Genomic DNA, 13,130 nt, shown 5'->3' with positions numbered 1-13,130 from the left:
GAAAACATCCATCACTGCTGGAAAACAGGGAAACTGAACACAGCTCACATTAATGTAATAGTGATGTGACTGCTTTAAATGAAGAGTAGAACATTTAGGAAATACATGTATTTACTGTCTGGCTCAGAGTATTGTATACATCTGTACTACATAGATGTACCTTATTAACAATTACAATATTTGATCTCACATGGAGTTTTGACTTACAACTGACATAGTAGAAAATACAGAGAATGATATTGTTATTCAGCCGAGTCTCTGGAACTTGTCGTAGGTCAGTTTTGGCAGCGATGACACAGAGACAAATTTCCGCGCTCCAAGCAAATGGAGCAACACTGATCCCAACTTGATCCCTGGAATTAATCCCAGAATTACAGGCTGAAGTGGCATCTGTTGGCCGCACGCTGAAGGCAAGATTTTCCATTAAAACCTCTACATTCAAAACACCTGGTTTCCAGCGCTGGGCTGAAAATGTTGTTCGAGTTTCCTGCCCCCTCTGTGCAGCCTCGTGTCCAAAAACAACATAACCGCTCATGTCCAAAAGTGCTCGAGCAACTGAGGCATCAAGTGCAAAAACCCCTTCCTGGGTTTAATTGCAGCTCAAAGGTGTGTGAACACGTCGACTAACAAACCATCACCAGCTAAGTGAGACTGGGGCTTTAAGACCGAATTCTCATTGATCTGCACTTTGTCAAATTAAATCTAACACAGCAAACTAAGCAGGTTAACCACCACTTGAACTGGACAGTGTCTAATTATCTCAATCTACCCTGCAGGGACAAATAAATGATCAATGATAGAAAAGCATTTCAACCAAACTGATGCATTTCTTAATTTTGACAGTTTACGCTTAAAATGTTGATTGATGTCGAGAGCCGCCTCATTAAAAACATGCGACGGCTGCTTCTCAGCTTCCTATCCGAGGCCTCTCCCTCACTTTCATCCAGCTCATAAACATCATCTGGACGGAGTGACAGAATACAACAGATGGTGAATGTCTCAGAGAGACGCCGCTCAGTTATCACAGAGCCTTTAGGCTCAGTCGCTCTCCCGCTGCATTCCCTAAACTGTACGTCAGGATCCGAAAGAGACGAGCGGCTCCGATTGTTTCTGGAAACGAGTCTCGCTGGAAACAGCCCTCGCCTCCATTCCGTGACAGTATCGCGCTACAGTAAATCTCTTCCCTCCAGTGTTTACTAAGGTTTACTTTATAGTCGATGTGCACAGGTGGCTTCGAGGTCCATTAAAAAGCCATTTGAACGCCTGCAAGGGGTAAAGGGAAGCAGCGTCACCTGTTGTTTCACTTTTAAACACTACAGCCTCAGAAATGCTTTATAGATACTTAGGTATAATACAAATTTGATGTCAACCTGCAATTCAAACAACACCTGTGACCGATATATTTGAAAAACTATATTTTACAGATACGATCCACCTGTTTATCTCCAGCTCCATCCTCACCTCACTCGTGACTCCAGACCCCGAGATACTGAAACGTTTCCTCTTGGGGCAGCAACTCACCCCCAAAGCAATCAAACGTTTCCCGACAGAGAAACAAGTCACAGTTATGGACAAACACTGTGCTTGAGTTAAAAAACGCTTTGGCTTCACTTTTGGGGAGCAGTCATGTCGTCCATCTGAAGTCGGAGCCAAGTCGCTGACTGCAACACAATCAAACACTGAGCAACAAGACAGAGAGGGGGGGCGACAGGAAGAGGAAACAAAGATATCACACGACCACATACGTTTACACAGAGGAAGAAAAGTTTTTTATGTGGTTATCTATTGTCTCGGCTCCCTGTCTCTCTGCTCCGTCTTGTGTAAGCTGGAGAGGGGTCCCTGTCTGATTGGGTGGGTGTGGATGGTGCAGCGGAGGTTCGAGAATATAATCTATTTGCTAATTATAAACCAAGGCTAAAGCACGACCAAGCCGCTGCTTCACTGAGCTCAGGGCTATACCCAGAGGCTGGGGAGGAATTAGCATAGACTGCACACACACACACACACACACACACGTAGAGACACACATGCACAGAGCCTCGGAGTGATTAGACCCGCCCTGGATGTGAACAGCAATTAACTGCAATCACAGCCCTGTCCCTCTCCTCCCCAGCACTCCCACCTTCTCTCCCTGTATCTCTCATCCCGCGCTCTTTCATCTGCATGTCAGCCCGTTCGCTTCTTTTTTGTCTTTATTATTCCTAAACGGATCCCTCGACGGTTTCGATTTTACCTTGTTTCTTTTCTCGAAAAACACAAGTTCGAGTGCGAGGATAATCTTTTTTCCCCGTTCGTGTATTTACACCGGGTGTGGACCTCTAAGTGTATCAGTACGCAATCAGATATCACATCATTAAAGTATTTAGTATCACCCAGATAAAACTGTACACTTGTTGTACTGCCACTGGCATGTTCTGTTTTTAGAGTTTTATTTTTTTAAATGCACTGGTATCAGAACGGTAATATAAGTCCAGGTCGCTGAAACACTTGTGATGCTGCTGGGAACAGACTGAAACGCAGCCCCTCTCTACTAATTCAAAAAATAAAAACCTTTCGTCATTTCCTTTACGAGCATTTCCCTCTTCCATGTTCCCCGGGACGTTATCAAGGCTCTGATCCTCGGACGCCTCGTACAGGGAGCGTGTAATGCTGATGATGGGAACTGACGCTTAATCTACTGTAACATTCAGCCAGTTGCTCCGGTTGCGTCAGCTAAAGGCAGAGACTGTAAATAGAAATTAGAGAATGACAGGGAAAAGATACAGCCGGGAAGGAGAGGGCTGGATCGTTCAGTGGGTGTTGAAATTGGAGGCACAGTTGCAGCACTGATCCACCGAGACACCCTGCAGCCCTTAAATGAAACTCAGCAACATTAAGCTCATGCTTGAGGGAGGCGCTGGTTATCCCCGGAGTAACACCAGCAACAAACAGCGTTAAAAAGAAGAAAACACAGTCAACACGAGATTAGGTTTTCAGCACAACATCCCACTGATCTCGCACCGGGTCGGAGAAAAGTTCAACACCCTGTTTCAGACGCTCCCCTAACAAACATTAAAACGTGAATGAAACGTGACTATAACAGATTTCATTTGCAACGTTTTCCAACTGTGTAGAATATATATATTATACTATACTACTACTATATTACTATAATCACTGTGCTCGCTGTTTTACTGCAAAACCTTCCATGTCCTGTCAAAGTTCACCATCAGCACTAGCAGTTATCGCTTTAAAGGGGGAGCAGAGAGGAAAGCAACTGGCTTCACAGGGGTCCACATCTGTGGAGTAAGACCCCCAACAAGCTGAGAGACCCACAAAACATCCTGCAGACCCACACTGGTTTCTTAAATATAAGAAACACAACCTTCAAAAATCCTTTCATTCTTTTCCCTCCCTGTTCCATCTTTCTCTTTGTCCCCTCTTCCTCCATCTGATATTCCTCAAGGCCTCCACACCGACCCCACATCCAAAAGGCTTTGAGAAAAACTGGTGCGTGCACAGCTCTCCCCTTTCTGCTCTTTCAACCCTCTCCAGTTCATCTTTCATCGAAAATCCTCCTGCGACTCACTCTCTCAAACCTCTGGCCCCTGTGTGTGTGTGTGTGTGTGTTCTCCCTCCATCTTTTCCTCTTTCCTATCATCCATTCAACCTTTCAACCTGAAGTGGCCCCCATCTGCCCTCAGACCATCTGTCTCCGTATATATCTCCAGAATTTGTTCTTTCATTCACCCTCTTCTCTCCCAATCGTTTTAAATCATCTCTAACATTCAGGAGCTTTGTAAAGTAGCATCACCACCAACCGGTTGTCCAAACCCATATAATTTACTGCAAACAGAGGAGACTTTAAATTAATTTAATGAAGGGTATTAAGTGCATTAAGTCATAATTGGTGAATTAAAGCTTTAGCTAAGGCCAAACACACATAAGGCCTCTGGTATCAATTCTGAAAACAGGAGAGGAGTGTGTTGTCCACAAATGTGCGTGTGTGCGTTTGTCAGAGAAGGTGTGAGTAAATACGAGAAGCATGAAGCAACAGAACAGAAATGAAAATCACAAAACAGTGGAGAGACAGATGGCATGACAAGAGGGGAGAAGACGGAGGAGAAACGGAGAGAGGTGGAGAGATTTAAAAGTGCTGAGCTGAAACTGCGGCCGTAGATTTATAACCCGAGAAATACATACTTTCTTTTTATCCGTGTCTGGACAGGATGGCAGAGAGCGATTGCCAACACATTTCTGTGTGTGCGGTTTTCAAACCTGCAACCCACCTCTCTGATGAAGCCCTTAAAAGCCTTGCTATACCCAGCAAGTGAAGCCAGAACTCCTGGTGGCTAAAGGTTTCATCAAAAGACTCCTGGAGAAAGAGACAGTCCCATTCAGGAGACACGTTTCCCAGCCTGAAGAGTCTTTCAAAGGGCCCTGACAATTCCAGTCAGCATCTGCAGCCGCGGACACACAATGGGCCGCTGCAGCCTCAGCGACCTGTCCGTCATGTCTTCTGAAAAGGAAAATCCATACGCCACAAACCCTGACAATGTTATTTGGCAGATTTGCTCAATTGAAACCCTGTCGGCACATCCTTATGCTGCCGCCACACAAATAGAAAAGGAGGAAGAAAAAGAACCTCCCTGACCCAGACAACAACAGGAGAGCGAAGGCTGACAGGGGAGGGATGGAACGGAGAGACGGCAGTTGGAAAGAGTGTAAATAAGAGATGGAGGAAAGAGGGCAGGGAAGAAAAGAAAGAAGAAAGGTAAAACATTTCAGTATGGCTTAAGGATTTTACATGTTGAGTGAATAGATGTTTGTGAAATTCAGAGTTTGTCAGGCCCAGTGATGGAAGAAGGATGCACGGAGTAAAGGAACGAGGGAGGAGGTGAGACAAGGTGCGAAAATGAGCCGGGAGTGAAAATGAGTGAGAAGATGAGGAGAGGGAGAAGGGCGAGAGGAGGGGATGGGATGCAGGGAGTGAGAGAGGGAAGGAAAATATGAGATGAGGGGCGAGGAGGAGAGGAGTGGAGACCTGGCGAGACGGGGACGGAGGCAGGAGTCTGGATTCGAGAAGTGAATAGGAAATGAGATGTGAAAACCTGTGGAGGAAGCAAGAAAAGGAGGAGGAGGAGGAGGAGCAGAGGAGGAGGAGCAGAGGAGAGCAGAGGTCGGGTGTCTGGTTCCAGCATCTCAACATGATGGTAACCGTTTTTTTCCATGCACCACGGAGGAGGCCATATTAAAAACCATACAATATCGCCTTCATATGCACACACACACATATATACAACAATCTCACAATATTCTGTGAGACGCCAAAGCTTTTTAAATTCTTGAGGTTGCTGCAGGTTTTGAGTCAAATGTTGAAGTATGGAAAAGGAGGAAGCAGATAGGAGGCGGCATCAGTCTTTCAGATTACACCTCCACTCTTTCCCGCATCTTTCCGATCTCCTGCCTCTTTCTATCATTTATACGAGTTAGCTTGTTATTTCCAGGCAGCGTACACAGTCTGAAGAGGCTGCTCCCAGAAACCTGCTACAGTTTATTTCTTTCAGGCTTTAAGGAAATGACACTTTTTTTTTCTCCTGTGGCTTGAAAATGTGAAAAGCTTCTCTCATGCAAACAGTACCAACCCTATTGCTGTGTCTTGTCTACATTTTCTGGTCGCTCCTATTTTTCATTACATTACCTTCACCCCTCTCTAACTGATGGTGTATATATAAATATCTCAGGATGAAAAAGAGGAGTCATACACAAGCTTTTGGTGATAAGGACATGAGGTGCGTCCCGAAGGAAGAATGATCCAAAATCAATCCAGGGTCTACAACACAAGTTACTCGTCACAAAGACATAGATAACCTGAGATCTATAATCAGAGATTTATTTATGTTTAAGAGCCAATATCACTCGTCTTTCTTTGTATTAAAGACTAACTTATATCACTTTGACAGTTTTAAAGTTAACTACAGCTATTGATCCACTGCTTGATGAGTTTAAATCCAAACTAATCCAAACGCAGCGGGGACTCGGATTCAGCCTCTGGTTCAAAGCCCAGTGTGAGTGTGTCATTGAGGCGAAGGCTCCTCTGGGATCCATCTCATTACAGCATCCCCACACCCCCTCACCACCTCCTCCTTCTCCTCCTCCTCCTCCTCCTCTTCTGATCTGAAGTGACCCAGAAACTCCATGTGGGTCACAAGTGAGCCCTGCGCTCCACCCTGACACAGAGTGTGTTCATATCCATCATGTCTCCGTCTCTTTCTTCAACCACCCACGAGAAAACCACAGTAACCGTTCTCCTTCACCATCTTGTTTTGCTTTCCCCTACGTCCTCTCTCTCTCTCTCTCTCTCGTATCGACCCACCTCTCTCTCACACAGAGTCAGACTCAAACCTCCCATGAACCGGCCGATGGGCTCCCTCACATCCATCCTCAGCGCCTGCATCTTAGCAAGTCTCTCAGAGAACAGCTACAAAGCCAGCAGGTGCCTTTGCTGCCATCTTCTGTCCATCATCATCATTACTCGGTTATATTCTCAGAGAATGGTGTCAGAGTTTGGGTTTTTTAAACTGTGTTTTCTTCTAAGCCTGGCTAAATAAAGTAAAATGCCATGTAGGGGAAGAGTGATGAGTTTAACCTTGCTCGAGGTGCGACCTTGAGAAAGCAGGTGAGGTGGAAACGTCGGCCATATATTAAAATGATTGCAGCTCATGTGTGTCATCATTTTAATTTTAAAGTGAGGATGTTGGTGCCAGAAGTTTTGCGAGTACAGCTGCAGATTCTCACTGGGAATCCACATTAAAATACAGCTGTAATTAATGAAAATTAATTTTTGGTTCCATCATATTATTTATCATTAATGCACGTTGATTTAAGTGTAAATAATCTTATTGTGGATTCGAACTGGTTTTATATTGCTTGTGAATTTCGTAACAACTCACTGAATGTTCTCATTTATCATTGAATATTCAGTCTGTATAGAAACCGGGTTCTTTTACCTCTGAGCTGTAACTGATTCTCCATGCAACATTCTCTCCTATTACAACTCCTGGTTACATTTTCATTGCTGTTAGGCTCGCTCCTATTTTATGAAGCATTCTACCGACTTCAAAATGTAATTTCCCGAATGGTGTTCCTCAGTCAGGCTTGACAAATTAGTCCCAGCATTGTTTCATTTTCATCATTCCAACACTACGTGTGCAGTGTGTAGCTGGTGTTGTGTCAGGGTTGTGTGTGTAGGAGGAGATAGAGTGATAGAAATGAAATGTAAAAGTCAAGGAGGGTCAGTGAGGATTCCATCATTCCTGTTTTTTTCATAGGGACATAACTTCATCTTGGTCTCAGTTATGAAATCATACCACACCCCAGAGAGTAACTCTCCTGCCGGGCTGCTGACAGCGCTGTCAGATGGTGTTAACTGGGAACAACACCTGACTCCGAGCACAGGAGCAGCCAACAGAAACAAGACGCTCTTCATGAGGACATGATAAAACGCTTAGAACCGAATCTGTTTGGAAAAGCAACAGCCAATAGGAAGGGTGGAACACTCAGCTGAGCAACCAATGGGGTGACTCGATTAGTCAGAAAACGTGAACAGAGGTGTTGGGTTCATAGAAGTAAAACACAATAAAAGCTTTCTATCATATTCTATAAGATTCTAATATAAGAATTATATGAAACCCTGAATTCAGAGGGGTCCTTCGGGGGCAGCTGTACACAGCAGCGCCTGAATCTATACCTGCCTGTCTGCTCCAATCAGGATAAGCGTTCAGGGGCCTGTGTCTAGCCAAGGAATGATGGGTAATAGCAAGGTGGTTATGGACGTGCTAAGCATAGCAACAAGGCGGACAATGTTACACACACGTGTAGATCCCTGTACACACCCGCTTAAAGGTTGTCGATGTTGATAATGTCAACAATATTAAAGCCAATTTATAAAAGAACATAGACACACACACATTCAAAGAAATTCCCGAAAGCCAGACTTGAGAAATCATGTTCAACAGGCCACAATCATGTACAAGAGGCCACTGTGACCTTGACCTTTGACCTTCAACCACCAAAATCTAAGTTCATCGTCTATCCATTGAAAGTTTGTACCAAATTTGAAAAAACTCTCTCAGGGCGTTCTTGAGATATCGTGTTACAAGAATGGACAAATCCACAAAACATAAAAGCCTCCGGCCACTGGTGCATAAAAATATTCATGAAAATATTTGTGACGGGAATTTTCTTCAACTATTTTACATTTAATCATTTAAAAATCAACCTACCTATTTCCAAGGTTTGTGCATAAATTAGAAGTGGTTTAAATGTGGATGTCTGGGTACATGGCAACATTACATCAGAAAGTATATATGTGTATATATGTCAACTATGTGCAGTGGGGCCTTCAGCACAGAGACAGACAGCTACATTTAGCTCCTGTCAGACAGTCCGGGTGGTAAAATATGACAAGGATAGAGAGAGAGAGAGAGACGAGGTCATTTAAAAAGAGAGAGAGAGACAGAAACATACAAGGAAATCAAAGTTTCACTGGGAAAGAACGAAGAAAAAGACGCTTTTGTTCGGGACTAAAGCAAAAGCAGAGGATTTGGAATAAAAACAGAGGACGAGGGAGACGTAAAAAGACAGATGGAGAGAGGGGGGGCGTGGGGAAAACTGAAAGCAATGGAAGAGGGGAAGTTGGAAAAAGGGAGTGAGAGATGGAAAGAGAAGATAGAGAGGTAGGGGGGTGGCAGCCCTCCAAAGAAGGCTATCTGACACCACGCTGCAGCCGACCAACAGGCCAGCTGACCGCTATTTCCAGCATGAGATGACCCACCAGCTGTACCCGGGGAGGACGGGGAAAACACACACACACAGAGATGAGAGCGAGAGAGAGAGAGAGAGAGAGAGAGAGAGAGAGAGAGAGAGAGAGAGAGAGAGAGAGAGAGAGAGAGAGAGAGAGAGAGAGACGGGGACAAAAGGTTTTATTTAAGCAGACAGAAAAAAGTTATTTACACAGACAGAGAGACAAGTGGACGAGAGGAAATTCACCTCGACCTGTCCCAGACTGTGTCAACTCTACCGTCCACCTGTCCGTCTCAGTCACTGTGTTTGACTCAGTGGACAATTATAGGTCACCCAGTATTTACAAGCGCTATAACGGGAGATAAAACCTCCACGGCCTCCGTCTCATCCCAACGCACCGCGAGGCCCCCACAGACATCACTTTCACCGGGGACGGTTTTAGCCCTGGGTGGGGCACGGGTGGCGAGTTAGCCCGGAAACATTCCAGCCCTGATTTCGTTCTGCAGAAGATTCATGATGTGGAACTAGAGCTGGACAGTTCAGGGATTTGAGTAAAGAGGTGGATTTACGTGAAGTAAACACGCTCCATGTGGAATTTCACAGGATATAAATAGCCTCTGCAAACAAGATTATCACATCGGTGGGAGCGGCAGCATTTATGGGCTGTTGTATGCTTCCATGATCTGCTTTGTGTTTCCAGCACACCGACCTATAGCTGAGGACAGTGGTGGATGACTACTTTATACTGATACCCCACTACATTTCAGGGGTTATAGACTTTTTAATATTATAATACTTTACTTTACTCACAGTTTCTTTTATTTAGTGGGAAACTGACAGAAATATAAAATGTAGTAAATGAACATCAAAATTTCACTTGATAGTAAATTATCAAGTGTTGCAAGTTTTGCAAACTGCACCACAGCATCATGGCATAAATGAACAGCTTTTTGTCTTTATTCATCGTAACTGGTAGAGAATTATGCTTTAGTGTGTTTTCTCCATCATTTTGCAACTTGAAGGAAAATAATTCTGAGAGTAAAATTAAATTTTAAGGATTGAAAATGCAACAAAGACCCAGTATTGTCTGTGCAACCAGAGGAAAGAGGTTGTTTCATGTGAAATGTAGTCCTGCTGTTCAGAAACACAAGGACCAACAGCAGGGAGAGGAAGCAAAGTGTCCGGGCACACCCACTTTAAATCCTCCAAAGCAATCACTAGTAATTTGACAACGTCTCAGAGTAGACTGCACACAGAACACTGAACTGGAGGAATAACACACACACACACACACACACACACACACACACACACACACACACACACACACACACACACACACACAGCAGTGTTCTTTGTCAGATCTACAGCATGTACCTGTTCACTTCATTCTAAGCACTGGAAACGGAGCCATGTGGCGACAGAGTCTGTCTCTGTAATCACACATCATCATAATTACATCTGCCACATGCAGGCAAGTGTGTAACTCTGATTTTAACCAGTTTCTTCCATCACATCTGCACCAAACAGCAGCCTGGGTGCAACCAGGAGGAGGTGTGGTGCTCAAAGAGAGGAAGAGGAGGCACAGAGTACAGCTCATGACTTTTACTGTGTTGGTAAATGAAGATCCTGGTGTCAGTGATGGAGTGTGGGCTCATTTCTGAGGGGTTGCATCCTCTGCAGGGCACTTTAGCATGAGTGGACAGAGGGTCTTTAATATTACATACACAAGCATCTGGTCTGCCTGGGGGGGCACATCAATATACAGCAACACACACACACACTAGAGGGAAGCTGTGGTCTCCTACCAGATCGACACTTGATGATCTCCCCAAAGTCGTCCTCCGCCGGCTCATCGCAGTAGTCCTCGGGGCGCACACCCTCCGCCATCGATGACAGGGCACCGGGTGTAAAGACAGAAACAAAGTTAACAACCAGGAGTGAGACAGAACTAAACAAGCAGGTTAAATCCACCGGCAGCAGCGAGGAGACACCCAGAGAGCTGATCCACAACACACGGCCAGAGGCACGGAGCTCCGGGGTGGCAGGCAGGAGCAGCAGGAGGAGGAGGACCGGCCGGGCTGTCACACTGGGGCTGACGGAGAGGAGCAGGTGTGCGGGCAGGGGGGGCAGGGGGGGCAGCCGGGAGCATTCCCACCTCTAAATAGGAGCAGGGTGCTTCGAGGTGGCGCTGCGCCGGGCTCCCATTCCCTTCGACGGACGCCATGCGTAAAATGTGACACCCGGCGGACACCACCGGTGGGAAGAGTATTTCCGTACACAGGGATGAGGAGGAGGAGGAGGAGGAAGAGGCGGCGGCGCGTCAAGGTGAGTCGACCAACTTTCACCTCCCAGTGGGTGGTGCTCACGTGACAGGTCACCAGCCAATGTCAACACAGGGCCGTGTATACAGCTTCTCTCCAAGAGTCTGATCAAAATGTGAGTTTAGTGTTTACTCTGATGCTCATTGGTTTATAAAGTTATAACATTGTGATGTTCATGAGTTTAAAACATGAGAAAGTGATTCACTTTCCAGTGAGGGACCAGTTCAGTGGAGGATCTGGGATTTTTGTAAATCGGGGGCCTCAATTTTCAAAGAGGGGCCAACATCCATGCAGAATTCCTGATTCAGTGCAGAGCACAGTTCAGGGCCCGGTCGGACACACACTATGAGAATACTGTGGGTCAAAGTTCACCAGAGTTGAACACATGAAGCCGATGGTCTGTTATATGTTTCATGGGTTGTACTGTCCTACCTGTGTGTTGACATGTGTCTGTGAGGAACTGGCTGTCAAAACTAATTTATCCTTGGGGACAATAAAGTCTAAAGTCAAAAGACGGACAGATTGGAAGCAAACGTAAACTGCTGCTCCGTCACTGACCCATTCGTGTATTTTAAGCAAAGCCGCACATCACTTAATTTATTTTGAAAATGAACGCATAGAAAGCCCCTTAGGGGCCAATCACATTCCAGCTGGGACCAGTGGCCCCAATGTCCCCGTCCCTGGACCAGTTGTTTTTAAAGTCTTCAAACCATCACATGAGGCCTCTGTTACCTCAGATGCAGAAAATAAAGTCCCTCCTCTCTGGTGGGAAAGTGCCCCCTTACTGTAGTTAGCTGTTACAGACCTGGCCTATTAATATCAGATCTGTTGATAAAGTGATGTGCCCACTTTGGGTCTCCAGGAGCAGGACGTGCTTTACTGTAATGGCTCCATTACAGCACGGCGTGGCACGCACTTAAGACCGTATAGCTATTAATAGATCCGATGATATGATGGATCTGGGCGCTGCTCTGGTCTCAGGCTCTCGGTTATTCACCAGTACTGAGAAGCCGGCAGGGGCCGAGCTGGGAGTGAATGAAGAGTTCCAAAAACAGAAACTCGGGGCCTGACTGGGATTCCCAGGCATGCAGCCACTGGCGGGACGGACCAGGTGCTGCTGTCTTCACACGGAGAGTGTGTGTGTGGGGGGGGGTTACATGCACTTACTGTACGTCGCTCAGCTGCTCCTCTCAGGGATGTTGAGATGATGTAAACCTGCTGAAGTCACAGTCCTATGAATTCCTGTGTTGACACGTCCTTGTTGTTTTGTGTCATCAAGAGCGATTTAACACCAGGAGAAGATTCCAGTTTCACCTCTGACCCCACATCACTTGTAACCATGGTAACAGTGACGTCAAAGTTACTCTTTGAATAAATTCAGAATTAGCCTCCAACTTGTTGTGATATCAAAGACTTGCTGGTGCGTCCTTTTGTTAAACATCCAAGAGAAGGAACAATAAGCAGAACACATTCAAAAGGGGAGGGGCACTTTAATTTTGTTACATGCCTGTGGAGAATCATGGCTTTAAAACACACTGGCACAGTTCGTACAGCTGGGGGCAGTATAACCACAGGTTAGAGAGAACAGTCTCTTCTGTGAACTGGGCCAGAGAATCTTGGGAAGAGGTTTTTCTTATTTCTTCTCCCTCAGGACCAAGAAAACAACACGAAGCTGCAGCTGATTCTAAAATAACTAAATGAGAGGTTGACACCATTCAGTGGAGTGTTGTTTGTTAGGTTCAGATCATTCAGCCGCCCCCTGATTGTGTGTTTGTGTTTCACAGAAGTTGATTGTGGCAGACGTCAAGTGTACTTAGGGCGATGATGAGCGTTAATCCAGGTTGACAAGGCGCCGCTTCATCACAGACCTGCGACTCTCCTGGAGGTTCTTTGGCAGCGGGTGGAGTGTCCCAGAGCGTTTCACTGCTGCAGCCACAGTTTCCCATGTGCAGCATCGCCACGGACGTTTATGTAACGTGATGAGTTCCTGTCTCTTGCAGGGAACTTGATGTTTCCTGCAGT

At 45.7% G+C, this 13,130-nt stretch overlaps 1 protein-coding gene across 6 annotated transcripts in view; it reads right to left on the bottom strand.

Annotated features, from left to right (window-relative positions):
* dmd (dystrophin) overlaps positions 1 to 10,883 on the bottom strand; it is a 176,915-nt gene extending 166,032 nt beyond the window's left edge. For all 6 annotated transcript variants that reach the window (XM_047339155.1, XM_047339157.1, XM_047339156.1 and 3 more), the window contains exon 1: positions 10,593 to 10,883. In XM_047339155.1, the coding sequence (XP_047195111.1) occupies positions 10,593 to 10,674 (82 nt within the window). In that variant the 5' untranslated portion in view covers positions 10,675 to 10,883. The remainder of the gene's footprint in view (positions 1 to 10,592) is intronic.
* Positions 10,884 to 13,130: the final 2,247 nt, after the last annotated feature.

The sequence above is a fragment of the Hippoglossus stenolepis genome, chromosome 24 (assembly GCF_022539355.2).
Source record: "Hippoglossus stenolepis isolate QCI-W04-F060 chromosome 24, HSTE1.2, whole genome shotgun sequence".
NCBI classification, from domain to species: domain Eukaryota; kingdom Metazoa; phylum Chordata; class Actinopteri; order Pleuronectiformes; family Pleuronectidae; genus Hippoglossus; species Hippoglossus stenolepis.
This window is presented reverse-complemented; position numbering and strand designations above follow the sequence as displayed.